Raw genomic sequence first — 20,578 nt, 5'->3', positions numbered from 1 at the left:
CGCAAAATTGAGCGTACACCCAAGTGGAACATTTTTTGAAACATTCTGAATAGATATATATTTTTTAATCTTGGCTGGTGGTTAAATAGATGTTTATTGATTTATCGTTTTAACGTTTGAATTAAAAAATGGACTTTTTTCGGATGATGATAAAAAAAGCTAAGACAGATAATTTCTTTTGATAAATTTCCCATGGAAGGTAATTATTTAAGCTTACTTGCGGCCTTCCGGCAGTTAACCGGAACATTCGCCATGGCGGACGAAAACATGCGTGTAGGCATGTTTTTGAGTTCTTTCTTCGTTTAATTTACCAATTCCTCCTCAGTTTTCGCGACAAAATTATTGGAGTAGATCTTACGCTTCAGGTTGGCCCAGAAATTCTCGATGGGACGCAGCTGGGGAACGTTGGGTGGGTTCGCCGACTTGGGTACCACATCGATATTCAGCCGCTCCATCTCCTCCAACGATCGCTTTGAGTAGTGGTGGGGGAAGTGAACTTCCGGCAGGCATTTCGTACTATAAATTTCCCCGTTCACGGCCAGTCCGGAGCGAAATAAGAGTGGCATTGACATCCCCTTCTCGCTGATTGTCAACTACAGCAGCACCTTCTTAGGGAACTTGGTGTGTGAAATGAACTTCACCTCGGAGCTCACTTCCTTCGTGGGGGAAGTAAAATACGAAGTGCCCTGCCAGTCGTTGCCATCCAGGGTGAGATAGGTCTCGTCGTCCATCACCACCGCCACGTCGCGAATCGCCGGGAAAAACGAGTTGACCATCAAATCAGCCGCTGCCGCTGCGTCATTGCCTGCAGCTCCGAAACCAGTGGACGTGACTTCCGCTTCCTGATATGTATGTTCATGTTCGCCAGGTACTTTTTCACTGTTTGGCCGGTTGCACCGACCTCCCGGCCAAGCGCACGCAGCGATGTAGCCACTTTTCTCTCGGTCTTCCTCTTGAACATCCTTTGGAGCTTCTTGTCGCTCAGGGTCGTCGGCCGTCCGAAACCGGGCTTTCTTTCGATGCTCTGATTGTTGTCTAATAGTGCCAAGATGTTGCAGATGCCGGAACGGGCGTATCCGGCGTCCACAAAGTGCCGCACGATGTACGTTTTCGACGCGACGGGGTGCCGTTCGTTGAACGCGCACACTTCTGAACGGAGTTGCTTCACTGTTTTTGCCATCACGGTTAGAGTTTTACTGATAGAGCTGTCAATTTTTTTCTGCTGACTCATGGGTTGCTATGATTGATGCTGCATGGATAGTTTCGTCAGTGCGGGTGAAGTTAAACCCATGTTTGACAATTTTTGTCCATTTTTTTTAAAAATGCAAACGTTAGTTTTGGATTTTGTTGGGATAACCTGTATGAAGTTAGATTTATTTTAGTAAAACGCTTGGTTTTCTACTTTTTACCTAGTGACAAATTTTAGTAAAATTAGTTTAATACTAATGATCTTTATTATGGCTAAAAATGATCAATTCATTTCAAAAAGTTTAGTCCATTATATTTCAAGATATTAAGGCTTTTCAATGAAACGGCGTTTTTCTCAAATATTTCTTACTTTTAATAAACGCAACCAAATAAGCCTAACACTGTACAGTAACTGATAAATTTATGGTGATTCAGCAACACAAAATTCAGAAACGTATCTCTTTTTTTCTTTATTAGAGAGACTTTCAGCCGTGGGCTGGTTCGTCTCTGAAAACCGTATTTCTTTAAATTGTGCTTTCAAAGCTGTTTTTTTCTAAAATTTAAGGACATCTGTGCGCTCAATTTTGAGATACACTGTAGACGCCGCCAATAACACTAGTTTACAAATAAAAAATGAACATCAATGTTTGACCTTCAATTATTTATTATAGGTTTTCCCTTTAAAAAAGTTTGTTTTCTTAAACAGAAATATCTCCGGCTGTAATGAAGCTACGTACACGCATAATTAAAGGTGAAAAAATGTTCTTTACATCAACTGTACCCATTTTTAGTTAGATTCAATGAGTAGGTCACTCCGCACACCAATCTTGGGTCATCTTTTTTGTCAGTGTGCCGCAAGTATGTCGATTGTGCCGGTCATAGAGCAAACTGCGATTGTTTGTAAAACACCGATCCCGGCAACCCGGTATTTCTGACACCTTGAATGTTTTGGTTTGAAATCGCAAGGATAAATCGGATTGAGGATGACGCGGGAAGTGGCGAGTGTGCGAAATGTCGGTGTTTTGTGATCCATAGGGTAATAAAAGTCCTGTATTTTAGTGTTTTATAATGCCCTCAAAGGCAGACCAGAAACCTAGCCTTTCGGCCGAAAAGAGTTGGAACCGGTGGGGAGCATTGTTAGAGACCGACTATAGCGGGTGATGAATAGACTTCTTTAGTTTGTTTTGTGGGAGTTGCAGCATTATTTGAATTAAGGGTACTAATGAGGTCTGATTAACTGCCTCTTTCTCTTGAGCCCACTCTGGAACCTACATTTCGTATTTAGATCTATAAGTGAACTGCTGGTCTGAGTTCCTCACTATATTCAATTAGAAGATTTTCCTGAACATACAGTCAAACAGCACGTAATGTTCTGAACAACTTCAATGACAGTTGTCCAGCAGTGCTCCCATTTTATTTACAACCATCTAATGCCTACGAGATTGTGATGAAAATGTGCTGATGGATGTTCCCAAGATGTGCCGAATATAATTTCAGCACAATGTGATGCGTGACTTACCCCTTGGTTAGATTAGTGGTTTCGTTGTAAATTAAATGATTCTTTTTTTTTAATTATGATAAAGCAAAGTAATTTTTTTTTTGAAGTGGTTGTGCAAACAATACCGCTAATCTAACTAAAAAAGTAGAAGGGTCTGTGCCTAGGGGCACGAACGGAAGCTTGATGTAGGACCGCTAGTGGACGGAAAAAATGTGAAGAGCATTTAGTTCTTTTAATTGACCGATCTTAACTCTTTCCGCTGTTGAATTGTAGGCGTTATAAATTTGTAGTATTTTTTTTTTTCAAACAAAAAACCAAGGTTACTGATTATTGCACTGAAGCGATGGTCGGACTATTTTCCCATCGCGGTAGAAGAACAGCAACAATGCGTTCGGAGTTCATTCTTCGTGTGCGATCGCTTATGTTGACGAAGCAATTTGTGTTATTTTGTTTCTACCACCTTCCCTTCATTCGCTGAGTGACCACATGCACCCATTGAGCATGGGTCACTCACTCTCAAATTGCCAGCAACACGATCACAGCAATCGTTCTTCGCGAGCGATGCCACTCGTAGAAGAATACACCGGATTGATCATCTTCATGAAGAGCATCATTGCTATTATCGTTCATGAACGAAGCTTTATGTGGTTGCTTGTGTCGTTTCTTTAGCTTGCGCTGCGCGCGCTAACGAAATCAATTAACTGATTAGGGTCTGTCCATAAAGTACGTAGACATGTTGAGGGCGGTTGGGAATTATCCATGGCCCATACAAATTTAAAAAAAATGTATGGACAATTGTCTACGCAGGGGGAAGGGGGACTATTTTTTGTTAATGAGAAACACCGTTAGGCCGATTACATAGTAAGAGCGAAGAGAAGCGAAGAGGCGAGCAAAGCGTCGAAACCAATATAAGGAATAATATCAATAATGGGAATTTCCATACGTTTGTACGCTTTGCTCGCCCCTTCACTACTCTTCGCTATCATTATGCTATCGGCCTTAAGTGACCCCTACACGATCGCTTTTATTGACAATAATCGTATTGTCAATACATTCAATATTGACGTCAAAACATCGATATTGACAATATTTCTGTATTCACATCATCAATAGTATTGTCAATAATTCCCCTTCGCATCTATATATTGAAACGTGTGGGATAAGCTTAAGAGTAAAAATAGCATCCCGACGGAGAGACGTCGTCAGCGTCAATACGCTTCGTGCGATATCATTAGGGCATATTCAAATATTGCACATGCTGCTGAGAACTTCATTTATTCGGAAAATTGACATAATAAACAATTCTAAGTCACCCATTTAAACATGTTTATTGCATTACAAAGAAGAGGACAAAGAAATCCTAATTTTTACCAAGCTGTTTTATGGTTTCTTCAAAAGCGTATTCTAAATAACGCAACATTTTATTAAATACACTTAAATTATAAACAATTCAGGGGCGAATAACTTACGTTTTCGTACTTCGATTCGATGAAACTTTCAGCACTCCCACGTAAACTAGTTACACAGAAAGGGAATGTTTCCACTTCAATGTCATCTTGTTAATTTGCGTAGGATTACTGAGAATTTCGTGAAATCGACGATTGAAGATTTGTTTTTAAAAGCACTTACATCGGACTGAAAAATCGCTCAAGAATTATGGTTTTTTTTTTGTCTTTCTTCTGTCTTCAACATGCGATAAGTTGTTGCTTCTGAAAGGCATCGTTTCATTTTGAAAACGCTTACAAAACGACGTTGAAGTGGAGGGTTTAATGCTGCATTTAAAGAAGTCAGGGATATATGCTGAGGATAAAAATTTCTTTGTATGTGTAGTGCAATAACTTTCAAATACTGTTATTTGCTTAGTTTTAATTTTTTTTTATTTATAAGAATATCAAATTAACGAAAGAGAAAAAGCAACCATAAAAAACAGTCACAATGTTCCTGTTCGTCTTCATCCTTCTCCGTCTCCACTGTGTCGCTAGTTCGTCGTCTGCTGCCAAAGTACCGAGGAATGCGTTTTCCTTTTCAAGCATTACCGTCAGCGAACCCGTAACAGCTGGCCCAAAACATTTCTTCAACTCTAGGACCGTGGCTAACATATTTTGGCCATTGTCTGAAGTAATCGCGAGAACTTGTTTGTAGTCGATGCCAAATGATGCCATCTCCTGCTCAATAATGTTTTTAAGATTTTCTTTTGTCTGACGCTCCGTCATTTCATGTGCCGCTTAATTCAAAGAAGGGAATAAATATGATGTCTTGTTAAATCTCTACTGGAAAAAGTCCACTAGTCCGCAAATCATTAGGAATTAGCTCTTAATTACTGAATGCATTTTGATTTAGTTTTTTTTTATAGATTTATAGATCATTCATCCTTTTTTGTGAAGAAAGTTGAAGCTACACTCCAAGCCAAAGTACAGCAGTTCCATTTCGAATTAGGATTTTTTTTTTTAATTTTTTGATCGACCTTCTATGATTATGTTCAAACTTTGCACAGTTGTTTGTTATTGCCCAACATGCCATTTTACATATTTGGTACACTAGTTTTGTACACGACTAACACTCGAAAAGGGCTTATGCAAAAATGATACGCATAAATTGAAAAACATATATCTCGCGAACGGTTTGTTTGATCGAGATGGTGCCTTGGTTAAGTTGTGGACAAGTATTGTGCCTTTTAAGAAAAATATACACTATAAAAATTATTTGATTTTTTACAAAAAAAAAATCAAAATTATTAAACAAAATTAAAATTACTCAAATTTACAACAATTAGAAAGTAACAACAAAGTCACAACAATTGGAAGAAAATATGATTGATCAACTGTCGTTCGAACAGGGGGTAACCACTAATAGATGTGATATACAAACTATTGTAAAAGAGCCTGAAGGCTTTGTTTCATATTTTTGTGAAAAATTACTTAAATTGATACCGCACGATTTCATTAAAACAGAACAATCTAAATTCTTTAAAACAACGAAAAATAATTTGCAAGTCGGTGAATTTTTAGTCATTTGTGATTTTTCTGAAAATTACTCCTTTGTACTGCAGAATGAAGCACAATCTCATCATTGGAATGTACAACAAGCTACCAGTGGCGTCGCGTAACCTCACTTATTACCTGTTCAACAACTTTGAGAACGTTATTTAGGGTCATGTTTACATTCAATGCAGTTTCAAAAGGCATGGCGTCTTCTAGTTTCACTGATTTGTATCCATTGGAACCAATATTGTTTTGTTTGTTTACGTTTTGAGAGTTGCTGAACAGGTAGATTGAGGTTAGGGCGACGCCACTGCAAGCTGCTATCCTTCTATGCGTTATATACTTTAAAGGAAACTGGCAAGTGCTTCATTTTAGTTTCATAATTATCTCAGAAGAGTTGACAAATGCTGCAGTTGTTGTTAACCTGTTTATTTCCAAAATGAATAGTTTTTTACGTACAGATCAGAGCAAAATAATGAAGAAGATTAATTTTATGCTTCACAGTACAAAACCGTAAGAATTTTTCTAGTCTCTGCAAGTTCAAGTCTAAGTATGAAATATAAGTTGAATGGCATTTCTTTGCGACGTCCCATGGCAAAATACCATGATGATATTGGAGGTACGATAAAGCGCATGGCTACACGAGCCAGTTTAACCAGAGAACGTGAACATCCAATAAAAAATGTCAAAGAATTATATAACTGGGAAAATAATCGAAAGGAGTAAGAGTTGACGAGTTTATCATTTGGTATTGTAAAATCAGAAGAATATAAAGCTAAGGTGTAATTTACTTTGATACATTTTCAAAAAATTCAATAGCAGTTTTTTTTCAACGCATTATTTCAGATTCCAAAAAGCTTGCGTCGCTCGATTCCTTTTGCTTTTTTACACAAAATGACGTGAGTTTTTTTGCAATCTGAAATAATACGTCGATAAAAACTGCTATTGAATTTTTCGAAAATGTATCAAAGTAAATATAACCTTGAAGCAATTGTGAAGCAAGAACAATTCAAGGAACGCAAAAATTTCACTCATTTATTCCTATATCTGAAAATAACATTTAAACAAAATTGTTTTCAAAATGTTCATATCATGATGCAAAGGTTTTTAATTTGTTTAAATAGACATATTAAGTATTAATGTAATTATATAATGTGAACTAAATAAATACCTAAGAACGCCATTTTATTTAATACATTTTTATTTATGAGATGAATGCCATAATTTGCGAATGGTATTATAAATCTCGGATACTCGATTTGACGCAACTGGGGACTCACCCATGCACACTAACACCAGTATTAAGTTGGGGAAGGTTTCCCCTATCTGATCGTGGTGTTAGTATGCGTGGACGCGCTCTCAGTTGCGTCAAATCGACGATCGTACGCATTGTTTACAAAAGCAGATAAGTATTTTTTTAAAGTAGCTCGGGCGGGGTTGTTACACTATATTGAAAAATAAAGTTTATTGTCAAAGCTAGTTATGCTACAAAACGCAATACGAGCAAAAAAAAACTTAAAAAAATCTGAGGTGGTCGGTCCTGGACAATTCTGGAGGGGGTCTGTCCGCTTTGCTCATTCCTATTGTATAGCTACAGCACTAACGGTAACCCGAAAAGGCTGTCAAACACTTCTTATGGTTATTTTCTATTCCACCGTGGTATTCGAAACTAGCTAGCCGTATATGGGCCCGATTAGAAAAATACACTTTTCCCATATACGGTCTCTTACTCAGGCCGTTCGCAATGCTGTTGTATTTTATAAGAATTGTTTCAATTTGAAACTATAACAGAAACGCACCTCTCGCAATGCTGAGTTGCAGTTTCATTATTCGAGCACTATTTTGCACCAGATTTGCAACTGCTCGACTATTCTGTTTTATTTCTGAGCGAGTTTGAAACACGAATGGAACTCTGTTTCAAATTTCTTTGTATGTATTTAAAGATGTTTCGAAGAGCTTCACAAACAACTCTATGAACTTCATAGAAAACAGTAAAGTTTATGGAACTTGATGATTACAAACATCTTTTAGAACTGTGCGTTGCGCTGATCGTGTTGCAGTTTTATTTTTGACAGTTTCAAATTATAGAATTGTCGAGGAGTTTAAAACAATTTTGAAACTCAGCATTGCGAACGGCCTCATAATTAGTTCTATCTTAACTCATGCGTATGATTGAAAAACTGTGTAGTGCAAAGTTTAAGGAAATTAATTGGGCTTTTCGTTAAAAATATTTACAATATTGAACACTCGCCAATAACATCTCAAAAGGGCAAAAATTGGCAATTTAAGCAGTATGAGCTTTTTTGTTGTAAATTTAGTGTTGTTTAATATTAACACTATTTCAAAGATATTCGATAACTGTAGGTAGTATTTTGAAAAATACTAATTTTTAAAATAATCCACAACTTTTTTGTTTATGAATTGCCCAGCAAATACACATTGTCACTAGGTAGCGCTTTATCTAAACTACAAAAGTGTTGTATAAAAAATATTTTAGAACAATATGCAATTTGGGTAATTTTAATTTTGTTTGATAATTTTGATTTTTTTTTTGTAAAAAATCAACTATTTTTTTATAGTGTATATTTTTTCTTGAAAGGCACAACTTCTTCGAACACACCATCGCGATCAAACAAATCGTTCACGAGATGTATATTTTTCTTTTGATGCGTATCATTTTTACATAAGCTCTTTTCAAGTGTTAGTCGTGAACAAAATTAGGGTACCAAATATGTAAAATGGCATGTTGGACAACAACAAACACCTGTGTAAAATAACAAGTAATTCAAAAAAACATCGATCCGAAACGATTTGCGAATCTGTGTGGAACTTTTCAGTATAGAGTGTTGTCTGGTAGCTTGCTTCAATTATAGTTTTTCATTGAAAGAGATGGGTCGAAAATATAGTCAAATTATAAGTTTTCAAAATTACAATAATTTGAGAACAATTAGAATTATGGCAAAAGATTTAAGAGAGTGCTATAAAAAAAACTTCTGTACGGGATTTGGAGGTGCGCGTTGGTTAATCAACATAAAAAAATAAGCCGTCACTCAATTGAATTGCAATCAACAATGATAAATAATTTTAATTATTTGTTGGATGCTTTTCATGTGGCATGCACTACATTTTTACGAGAATTGCACGGTACTTTTTCAATTCCTTCGTGTAGTTGGATTATCGAGGCGTTGGATTAACTAGGCGCGGATTAACGGTGGGATAATGTGTTTTCTTTCACAATAACCATTTTGGAATCGTTTTCTTTTTCAGTTGTATACATTAATAATGATTTACTTACCAAGATGGTAAATGTGAACGTCTCCTTCATCGTCTGATACAGTCTCGTTTATCGCGAAAACCGATTTGCCGTGACGCGTTGCAGAGTCCATTTTCAAGCAAATGAGCTTATTACGGAGTAACCCGATAAGTTCATTTCTCATTATATCCGCTGCCCGACTAACGAGAGGCGGCAGAGTATTCCGTGTAATTTTTAATTTCACTGCATCCCATGTTGGTTCATTTAACAATTTAATTGCCTTCCATTCCGGATAACAAAAAGGCAAATTGTTCTCAGCAACCAACATTAGTGTTCCAAGAAGAACTCTCTTCCTTTCGGTGTCCACCAAAACTTTGGCACTTTTTGCTCGCTTAGCGGGACTCGGTTGCCCATCCCCACTTGCACTAGCACTACGTTCACTTTGCGAAAGCCCCAATCGACGAGCCACATCCGGGTGGATTGTGAGGAAATGTCGTTTGAAATTTGAGGGAATAAGCGTTGCTTGTTCATACGGACACCGTTTATCGCTATCGATTTCCACCAGACACTTGTATTTTACTTTTTTATCCGCTCCCGCCACTTCTTCCACTGCGTCACTAATTTTTTTCCACAACGATTCACGGCCTTCACGACTCATCGTGTTGAATAAACTATTCCCGTTCGCGTTGAAGAATAAACTAAACGCATCTTCGTGAGGATCAAAGCATGAGCATCGCGATGATGCGAAAAACCGTTCGCATCGTCATGAAGACTAAAGCATACGAAGCACGCTCTCCACCGCTCGCGTTGTGAACGATGAAGCGAAGAAGAGCACGCTGCACGAAGATTTGAGTGGTGCATCGGCACTCACACTCCTCTCTCATCGAGCATTCTTTACGATTTGCTTTTATGTGGGCATCCACATCATTCTAGAGTTTTGCTGAAATACCGATGCTTCGAGTACCGTCGCACACGATGAACGAATATGAGAGAAAAGATGCGAATTTCAGTAACCTTGCAAAAAACCATACAGAGTGCGTCTCTGTCGCTTTAAAACGTAGATGACATCCATGGCTAGACAGCAGCGATCTTTTATATTTTTTTAGGTTAAAGCAGAATGATGTGCAACCGAGTGGTACTCGATTATGATGACTGGGTTTGGGAAGAACGTTTATTTCATGAAAGAACAGTGATAAAATTATGACGTTTTATTTGTACATTGGACAATGCTTGAAATTACCACTTTACAATAGTTTCTTGTTGAAAATCAACAATCAAAAGCCATGCTGTTGATGCGTAGAAATATTTTTTATCGATTGGTGATAAAATTATTGAATTTGGTTCAGGGGCAGCTGAGTTATTATTGTTCAAAATCTTTCATAAGTTTGTTACAAGTTCCATTTTCAGTTTTCACAAAGTGTACCCTCATATAGAAATCACAGACGTAGTCCTTCGTCAAAATTATGTGGAGTTGATCGAAAGCAAATTTAAGTTTGGCGTTAAAATAATTGATAATTGATCATTACATTCGGAGATATTTTTATTTTTGTAAACAATCTTTTTTGAGTGAAATTTCATGTTTCAGCTGTTGCTAGAAACTATCCATAAGAGATTTTTTTCTGACTACATTTTTGGATTCACCACACGATTTTACATGGGAAATGAACACCAGCGTACAAAGTTCAAAGATGCTATAAACTAGTATAATCATAATCCTAAATAAACTAAATGTAACAAGTCGTTTTGACCACCTCCCTTATGACCGAGTCATATTTTAACCTGATGCTAATGAATCTTAATCGAATCAGACAAGCAGCATTAGTAGGTAGCATTACTGATCTTAAAATGGATGTTTTTACAAAGATCATTAATCGACATGATTACTGATATGCTGAAAATTAACTCCATGTGTGATGCTATTCAAATTGGAGTTAAATTTTCCAACAAAATCGTCATGAGTTTGAAATTAGGAATGGATTTTAAATCATTAAATATGTTGAATTGGAATGCTCGATCTCTTAAAGATAATGAAGACGAGCTATTGAACTTGCCGGTAGAACTCCAGACGAGTCTAGAACCACACTACGGGTCATACTGGTGACATCGCTCTGATGAGGCAACGAAACCCTACCCCCAAACTACTCCCTTTTTCCTAATCTTCGACAATGTACCCCTCTAACCTCGAGTTAGCCGCGAGTATTCGGCCCAACTCCTACTAGACATAGAATTAAGAGAACTTTGAGAATTTTTAAGAACAATGAATTATCGGCTCCGTAAAGCTAACGCGATTGAGCCTTACTAATAAACGAACTAGATAAAAAAAGCTATTTAACTATTTTAGAATTCATAACGTACATATTGCCGTTAAAACTGCGTAACAGCAAGTTTGCAATGACATAACTTAGCAATTTCTTGATGAATTTCAAAAATTGTGGTAGCTCTAGAATTCCTAGGCTCTGTAGATTAAGATTTAAATTACAGAAATTGGGTCGCTCACTTTTTTCAAAAGCCAAAAGAGTCGTTACACGTTTTTTTTAAGATGTGTTTATGGGTTTTGCAAGTGGCTTAAGATTCACATTTTAGATTAATGAGCACAAATGTTCATATTTAGCCAGAATACAGTCATGGTTCCTATATATGGAACCTGGAGATAACGGAACGCTAAAAGTGGTCTATTCATAAACCCCTGATCCTAGAACTCCGCGGTTTTTTCGAAAACATTAGGATATAAATTAATTAGGGGTCATGATATAAAAATGTACCTAGAAGGCCATGGGACCGTCCTCCGGAAGATCTGGAACATCCATAAAAATGGTCAATCCATGAATTTGATGCTAGAACTCCGCGGTTTTTTTCGAAAGCATTAGGAACTGTGATATGAGAAAGAACTTCAATGGCCATAAGACCATAGATCCTAGAGTTCTACGGTTTTTTCGAAAGCATTTGAAACTGTGATATAAGAATTAATTTGGGGCCGTAACATGAACATGAACCCGATTGATGATGAAACCGTCTTCCGAAAGATCCGCAAAAGTGGTGCATCGATGATACTGATTCTAGAACTTCGCGGTTTTCTCGAGAACACTTCGAACTGTGAAGTTTTCGAAAAAAAATCACGGATTTTCCACAGTATGAAACATTTTTACGGATGTTCCGGATCTTCCGAATGACGGTCCAATGGCCATCCAGGTTCATTTTTACTTCACGACCTAATTTGTTTCTTATATCATTTCATTAAGGATTTCATCAGATTAAAAAAGCTCTAGAATCAGTTTCATGGATGAACCAATTTTACCGGTGCTCTGAATCTTCCGAAGGACGGTTCCATAGCCATCTGGGTTCATTTTTACGTTCACTCTGAGTGAACGCTCACGAATCATAAGATCGCTAATTGTGACGCTCTCAAAGCGAAATTGACAGGTTTTATGAGTAAAATACATACTTTACACTCTCTTCTTGTTACTTACAAGTACAACATAGCATTATAACATCTAATGATTGCATAATTCCGAAAACTATTTTTTCATAGCAAGTGAGTGGAAGCAACCCTGACGTTGCATAGGAGTTGCTACAACCATTTTGCGACAAGTGTGTTGCTGATATTGTTTAAACTACAATGAAGTTCCTTGAGCTTCTCTAAATTTCACTGACTTTTTCAGAAGGCCACAGCCGTTCTTTGAAATTCAGGAAATTTATTAAAAATCTTCAACATTTCCCTGGAGTGCATCCAACTTCTTTGCTGCTCTCTGGACTTGTCTGGAGTTCGCTGAACTTCTCAGATAAATTCTAAGATAATCTGGGATATAATCAAACAAAGGAGCTACGAAGCATGAAAAACTCCTGAGAGCTTTGACGAATTGCATATAAATTCAGTGAGCTTCGAAGATCCTAAAAGTTAATAATAAAGGATCTGCCAATTTCAGAGCTGCTTATCAGACGCCAGAGAGGTTCAGATACTTTCTGGGAACTCCAGAAACGTTCTAAAAACTTAGGGGATCTTCGAAAAACTTCATCAAACACTGCGACATTATAAAACCAGAGTATTCTTTCAATGATTCCATTAAATAAAACCGATGCGAAAATTATAATTGAAGACAAGCACTTATGTCGATTTGAAGATGTGTACTTGAAATAATTGGAATGGAGTCTTCAAATAATTACAATTGAAACATATTTGAATTCAGTCTAAGTAGAAGTATCCATGTGATCCCTAAACTCGTGTCACCCGAGTATAAGAAACATCCCAGCTTTTTGGCAAATATCTGCTGTGCAATAAATGTATGTTTTAAGCGAATCGATTATTTATTGAAACTATTTTTGGATGTTGATGCATAATTATCAATATCTGTATAAATCTGTAACTTTTTACCTATGTCTGTATAATGTCTGTACTCTGTATGAAGTCTGTATGCATGATGAAATGTCTGTATAAATACAGACATGTCTGTATATCTGGCGTCCCTGCCGCTGACTGAAGAACTCCTCACAACGGCGAATCCAAGTCTCCGGGACTGAAGATACCCGCCTGAGTCTCAATGTGCGCGTAAGAGTAAGTTGTGATGAGCACGCGAAAGTGAGTGCGTTAGTGTTGTTCTTCGCAATGTTTCATTAAGGAAGAAGGAACATTGCACATTCTAAAAAAACGTGTAACGACTCTTTTCGTTTTTTAATAAAGCAAACGACCCTATTTTCCATCTTTTTAAAACCAACATAATCTACAGACCCAAGGAATTCTAGAAGTACGACATTTTTTTTAAATTCATCAAGAAATGGCTAAGTTATGCTATTGCAAACTTGCCGTTGCACGTTTTTGGAGGCATCGTATTCGGAGTGTTAAACATGATCATAAGGTCACTAGTTATTTCATTTATCGAAATGATCGTTTTGATGGAGTGGCGTTGCCATAGTTGTTCATAGCTGTAATTCTTTCGTCATTTGAAACCAAAGTTTTTGGAAATTTTGGGGTTTCTGTTGAAACAAAATTTGGAAAACTTACGTTTCAAGCTGCCTATTTGCCATCGATAGGTCATAAGAGTAAATTCTTCATAAGTGGTGATTTTAATGCAAAAAACCACTCAAGGAATAATGCTCAAAGCGATTCCAATGGTAACAAAGGCTGACTAAAAGTAAATTGGTACGCCCCTCGCAAGCTGCCAGCAAGCCTCTAGTGTTGGTAATCGAAAAACATTGACAGTGGTTTGCTTACACTTCTATACAGAACATCTGGTGCAAGTTTGATCAAAGTAGTTGATCGCGTTCAGAAATAACGTCAAATGGAACTCGAAAGAAGAAAAAATAATGTGCACAAACACCTGAAAAATCCGGAGTGGTCCGGTTCCAAGCTGGCTAAAGTGCCGAAGATGCCGAAAACAACTGTTTGTCGAGAGCTCAAAACCTACAAGGAAATCCTGAGTGTGGAAAGGAATCAGCGGACCTACAAAAAAACTGGATCCAAGGATCGTCAGTTGCGCAGCAAGGTATTGAGGTGCGTTAAAACCAAACCCAGTCTTTTGATCAGAGATGTGGCCAGAAGGTACACACTTAATCTAGCTCGGTAAAATTTCCAACAGCCGATTACCTCGGCATTTACTTTTGCTGATATCTCTGCAAAATATCTGTTTGTAAGCTGATATCTCAGCAAAGTGTTATTTGTTAGCTGAGTCTCGGTAATTGTTTTACTGAATCTCAGCTAAATAAATTGCAGAACCCCAGAATCTCTGCTAAATAAATTGCAGAACTACTCGGCTATTGGAATCTCGGCGAAAAAAATTTAAGTGTGTACAACGCCAGCTTTCAAACGGTGCGGAACATCCTTGCCAGGGAAGGATAAAAGTCGTACAAAGCCAGTAAACATCCGAACCGGCACATGAAGCAGAATTCTGTGGCCAAAAAGCGTGCAAGGCTCTTGTGCGACCGTGTTTTGACGAAACACACGTCAAACTCGATTTTAAGCAGCTTCCTGGTAAATAGTTTTGCATCGCAACTGGACGTGGGGAGGTGGTTCTGGAGTGGTATGCTGCTAACAAGATCGATTTTGTCCCCAAGCTAATGAATCCTCCGAATTGCCCGGAATTTCAACCAATCGGAAAATACTGGGCAATTTCATAGCAGCGACTTAGACGACATCCAGCAAATGCGGGCAAAATGGAAGAAATGCGCTGATTCTGTGATGTCTCTACTAAAAACGGGCACACCAACATTTCCCACACCATATGCCGCTTCTCCCAATATGAGGGCCCCCGTGAGGACCCGACCAAAATCGCGGCATTACTCGGTTTCCTCAGAGAAGCCATTGGACTTATTGAACCCGATCACATCTTTTACCACCCCCACAAATACCAACCCTAGCTTCCCACTTGAATACTAACCTGGATGACCGAAAATACTTGACCTACATTACTTTCTCAAAAGGATAACGCAAACGAATGATTTCTACTACAACACCACATGAATTATGACAGCAACAATTCTGATAAAACTGCAACTCGGATTGCCCTCTTCTGGTGCTCCAACCAATATTCCAAACTCTGTAATTTAAGGGACTTCCTTCTGAGGCTCCATCATTAACTCTGTAACTAGGGGATAACCCTTCTGGAGCCCCACCCAACTCCCTTCCGGAACCTACAGTGGGTAAGAAACGAACCAGCCCACGGCTGAAAGTCTCAATAATAAAGAAAAACTAAACTTACTCTGATCACCTTCCAGTAACTTTTGAAATATCCCAAGAAATAATTTTTAATCCCAACAGCTCTACTTTCAATTACCATAGCAATATCAGGGGAGCAATATCGAACATTTATGGAATATAACCTTAATCCAAACATTCCTTTGCAAACCAAAGATGATGTTTATTATGCTCTTGAATCTCATTCCGGTGAGTGGTTCTAACATATGTTGGGTGGTACTTCCCCATCAGGTCCTTCTTTGATATATATTCAAGGGTGTGATGGCACGGGGGTGTTTTTTTCAATCTGTATTATATATCTTACTTTGCATTGCGACAACATATTGATTTTTTTCTTGTTACTCGATAAAATAATAGAGAACAATCATAAGAACCCATGTCTACCTTGGAATCGATTCCGGATATTCCTGGTTGTGGTCAAATTTATGATTTATCATAACCATGCCGTGCGACGTATCAAATCACATCTACTCAATGAAATATGACCAATGGATCTCAAAATGTATAACCATTATTTCATGGTGATCGTTGAACCAGCTCCGGATATTCCGGATTATGGTTCCATAGGATCAAATTTGATATCTCTCATTACCATATCAAGTGACATATCAAATCAAATCTACTCGACGAAATATGACCAATATGGCACTCAAAACAACATTCATAGAGCCGTTTGGCCACCTTAGAACCGGTTCTGGACATTCCGAATTATGATTCCATCAAATTAAAATATTCCATAACCATATCAAGCAACCGAGCATAGAGCAATATGGCCACCTTAGAACCAGTTCCAGATTTTAATGATTATGGTTCCATAAGATTAAATTTGATATCTTTGATAACCATATCAAGTGACATGTCTAATCTCATCTTTTCGATGAAACATGACCAACGGCTCTCAAAACGAAAACCATAAAGACATAAGGCCACCGTAGAACCGGTTTCGGGAATTCAGGATTATGGTTCATCAAGGTAAAATTTGATTTCTCTGATAACCGTAATAAGGAAATATTAACAATCGGCTCTGAAAACGAGAACCATAGACCCACCGTAGAACTGGTTACATCTATTTAGGATTATGGTTCTAAATGATTAAATTGGTTATTTATGTTAACCATATCAAGCGACATGTCACATCACATCTACTCGACTAAATATTACCAATAGCTCTAACAATTAATAACTGAGCCTTATTAGCACCGTTATCTATCATTGCCAGATCAAATCACATTTACTCAACGAAAATTGCCCAATGGCACTCAAAACAATAATCTCAGTGCCATATGACCACCTAAAATCCGATTTAAGATGTACCTAATAAATAAGGCATAATATAGGTAAACTGAATCCGACAGATCCGAACTCGATATCAACAGAATTTCAGAAAAATAAGTGAAGGTGAATCGACGGTACATTATCGAGGGGTGGAAACGAAAGCAAGTGCAGCAGAGGCAGCAGTCATGGCAGTGGACCTGAGAGAAGAGCCACAACAAGATCGTCAAGCTTGAGATAGGAATTAGACCAGGGCCCAGGACAAGGTAAAAACAAGCAGCCACCCAGGATGGAAATCTTACAAAGGGGGAAAGGAAAGTTGGTGAATATCCACAGGCCATAAAATATGTAATATATTTGAATGGATGATTGTTTACGTTCCCCCTTAAAAGCTCTCCAAAATTGGTCTTGTGGAATGTAGATAGTGCCTAATATCACATCAGGTGCATAATCTAATAGAGTATATAAAACTGGCTGATAGACTGACAGTTACTTTGGGACTGTTCATCAACTACGCAGATCGTTTTATAGAGAATTTAGTCGATTTCCCCCACGAAGACATTCATTCAAATATATTTTAAATGTCTGCCAACCTCTGAATAATGATCATTGATACAAACTATTTGAAATCTTAGAATCAAACAATTATTGACAACGGATTTGCCTGTATCCAAACGTTTTTTAGAAGCATCTAAAACCGTCCTCACGGTGTCCATTTTGATAAATTGATTCTTCATCAGAACGGGATCCGTTTCCAGTGGTTTCATTGTATGACAGTATCGCCAACGGGGGGCAGAGCACTTCCATTGCAGCACTGGACGCAAAACGTGATCAGCACTCACACACTCATCACTAAACATTTGCTTGCCAAAGTCGACGACGCATCGACCGAAAGAACTGCTGATGAAGAAGAATGAGGAGGACCACACAATGGTTGCTGCCGAGAAAACAGACGATCGCGTGACACACATTGAGAGTGGTCTACTTCTGTAAATTATCGAAATTCCAAATCTGATCGGCTACCTGTAAGAGCAGGAGTTCCTCAAGGTAGCATGGGACTATATTGTATAACATTTTCACTTCGAACCTCCCTGATTTGCCTCAGGGCTGCCACAAATCTTTGTTCGCCATTATTTGTAGCAGACTGCAGAAAAGTTTAGATATTTTCTGTTCTTATTTACAATCTACCAACGCTTTCAAAAATTAACTTATATTATTTCCATATAAACCTAGAGCTTCCTTTTTTAAACCTAGTAGAAGTTACATAGTCACTATGAACGGAGGTTCAATTTCTTGGTCAAGTCAAGTGAAATATTTTGGATTAGTACTTGACCAAAAAATTAACGTCACTTGAGGCATTCAAGTCAAATGTGACAAATATATACAATGTTTGTATCCTCTTATAAACAGGAAATCCAAACTTTGCCTGAAGAATAAACCTCTCATATTTAAACAAGTTTTTAGACCGGCCATGCCTTACGCTGTGACAATATGGTCTAGTTGTTGCAATACCAGGAAAAAAGCACTTCACAGAATTCAGAACAAAGTTCTGAAGCTGATTTTGAAGTTGGTACAGTACTACCAAGGTACATAGAATTACGAATGTTGAGACTTAAGAACAAACTTCCAACCAAATAAATAATAATTTCAGGCAAAAATCGTTGCAATGCTCCATTTCAGTGAATAAATCCCGTTTTATTAAGATAAGATTTAGTTCTTAGTTTTAAGATTATTATTCTGACACGCAAGCTTAGATTTTTTTTTAAATACTGAATTGCCAAAGCAGGAACAATGTAAACACTCTTAGATATTTATCGTAACAATTTAGGCTGATAAGTTACTGAAGTAGCCGGAGTACCTAGATTAAAATGAAAGGTAATCTAATTTGAATTTGGAACTAATAAAGAGTTAAAACATATCCATCTTGAAGCTAAATGAGAAATATTTAGAATTACTGTTATGTGAAATTATTGAAATATAAAAGTCTGCTGCACGGTTGGGCTGGTAAAATCGAGTCATTACTATAACTTTTTGTTGCAAGATTTTAAGTCTTTTATCAGCCTGTTTTGGATACAACATGAGCTGTAGAGTCTCAAACTTACACTTGTTTTTATTTACCAGCAGACCGCTCTTCTATGGTTTATCAGTGTTTCATATTTGACATGTTGCGTCATGGTTCTTGAGAAATTAAATTTAAAAACTGGAGGACGATTCAGCTTAAGCTTCACAATCCCAGAACCACCACCACGGCTGTATGAACATTTACATTAACCCTTTCGCATTCCGTTGTTGATCTTAATTTGCGCTATCTGCTGACATCCGTCGGTACACAACAATTTCACTCAACCTTTCCTCTCTCTCTCTCGCTCTCTGTCTCCCCGCGTACAGCCACATCAGACAGATGTAATTATCTAATTTGGCAAAGTTAACAAATTTACTTAGCACTTCAAAACCTTACAGCAGCAGCGCAGGAGATGTGTTGTATCAAAGTGCGGCCCATTCGCGTCAGTCAGCGAGTCCCTAATCCCTGAACGAATGCTGAAACAAACTGAAACTCACCGTTCGGTCGCCTTTGTGTTTGACGCGGCACTTGAGCACTACGGTGCTGTCATCCACCACCGTGGTTACATTCCGCGAGTTGACATCGTCAAAGTACGGCTTGTCTGCATTGCCACCACTTCCACTGCTCCCAGCGGCTGCGGACGACGAGGATGATAATCCAGCGGACGACGACGCTGCCGAAGTGATGCCTGTGCGGGATGACACGACAAAACGGACAATTAGTGTGATGAAACAAATTCAATTAAATATTCAAGTGTGCGAGCGTTTCAGACGCGGAGCGATTTTCAGCCGGAATTTTCCGACATTTGGTAGGTGCATTTGATGAAACAGTTTATTTAACGGCTGTCCCGAGGGGGGCTGAGGGACGTTTGATGATTTGATGATTGAAGGATAATTAATTGGTCGACAGCAAATATTGGCAGGTTCGAGTGGGATAGGTGTCATTATCCGATTGATGTGTGGCTTAGAATCAATCGTTTGATTTGAGTGATGTGAGTAAGAATAGGAGGAGCATCTAAGTTTTGATGTTCGATACAATTTAGAATTTAGTGCTAAAACAAGTTTCGCTTTTTTTGCCAGCCAAGCCTCAACATTTATTACATTTCTCATTACGGCATTCATTGAACCAATTTCATTCCGAAATGGCCTTTCCCTCCGTCGCCCATTTGAATTGAAGAACAGACTCCCCAACCGGAGATGGTGACCCTTTTCCACTGTTGTGAAAAAAAAATGGACCATACACCGCCTCAGATTTATAGGCCCCTAAAAACCGCATACAGATTGATCGTTTCACCGTCGGTTGCATTTTACGACCGTGCAGCAATAAGAAACACTCTGTTCCAACACAGACTGACTGGTTGTCGGCGATCTTCGCCACCATCTCGTCACCACCCGTCATGCAGGATCAGGAAGCCGTTTGACGGTTATGTCAATTCCGATGATGATGACGATTACGATGCTGATGGCGATGGGTTGTGTTTCATTCCAATATATGCATGTTGTTGGCTGGCTGGTAACGACGGTGATTGGGTGCTGTACCTTCTTGATGATGCCGAGGCCCGGAATTTTCCCGGGCTAGGCAAGGGGAGGGTTCAGTCTGTATGTAGCTCATAAATAAATATGACATCGTAACTTCGATC

General features: G+C 38.2%; 1 protein-coding gene across 2 annotated transcripts in view; it reads right to left on the bottom strand.

Moving 5' to 3' along the window:
• The window catches only part of LOC135711355 (uncharacterized), a 679,421-nt gene that overhangs the window by 298,215 nt on the left and 360,628 nt on the right, over positions 1 to 20,578 (bottom strand). For both annotated transcript variants that reach the window (XM_065234152.1, XM_065234153.1), the window contains exon 4: positions 19,437 to 19,627. In XM_065234152.1, coding sequence (XP_065090224.1) covers positions 19,437 to 19,627 — 191 coding nt within the window. The remainder of the gene's footprint in view (positions 1 to 19,436; positions 19,628 to 20,578) is intronic.

This window comes from Ochlerotatus camptorhynchus, unplaced genomic scaffold, assembly GCF_037179485.1.
Source record: "Ochlerotatus camptorhynchus isolate MF236.1 unplaced genomic scaffold, CSIRO-AGI_Acam_v1.1 ptg000432l, whole genome shotgun sequence".
In the NCBI taxonomy this organism is placed as follows: domain Eukaryota; kingdom Metazoa; phylum Arthropoda; class Insecta; order Diptera; family Culicidae; genus Ochlerotatus; species Ochlerotatus camptorhynchus.
Note: the sequence above shows the minus strand (reverse complement) of the source record. Positions and strands in the feature narration are given on the sequence as shown.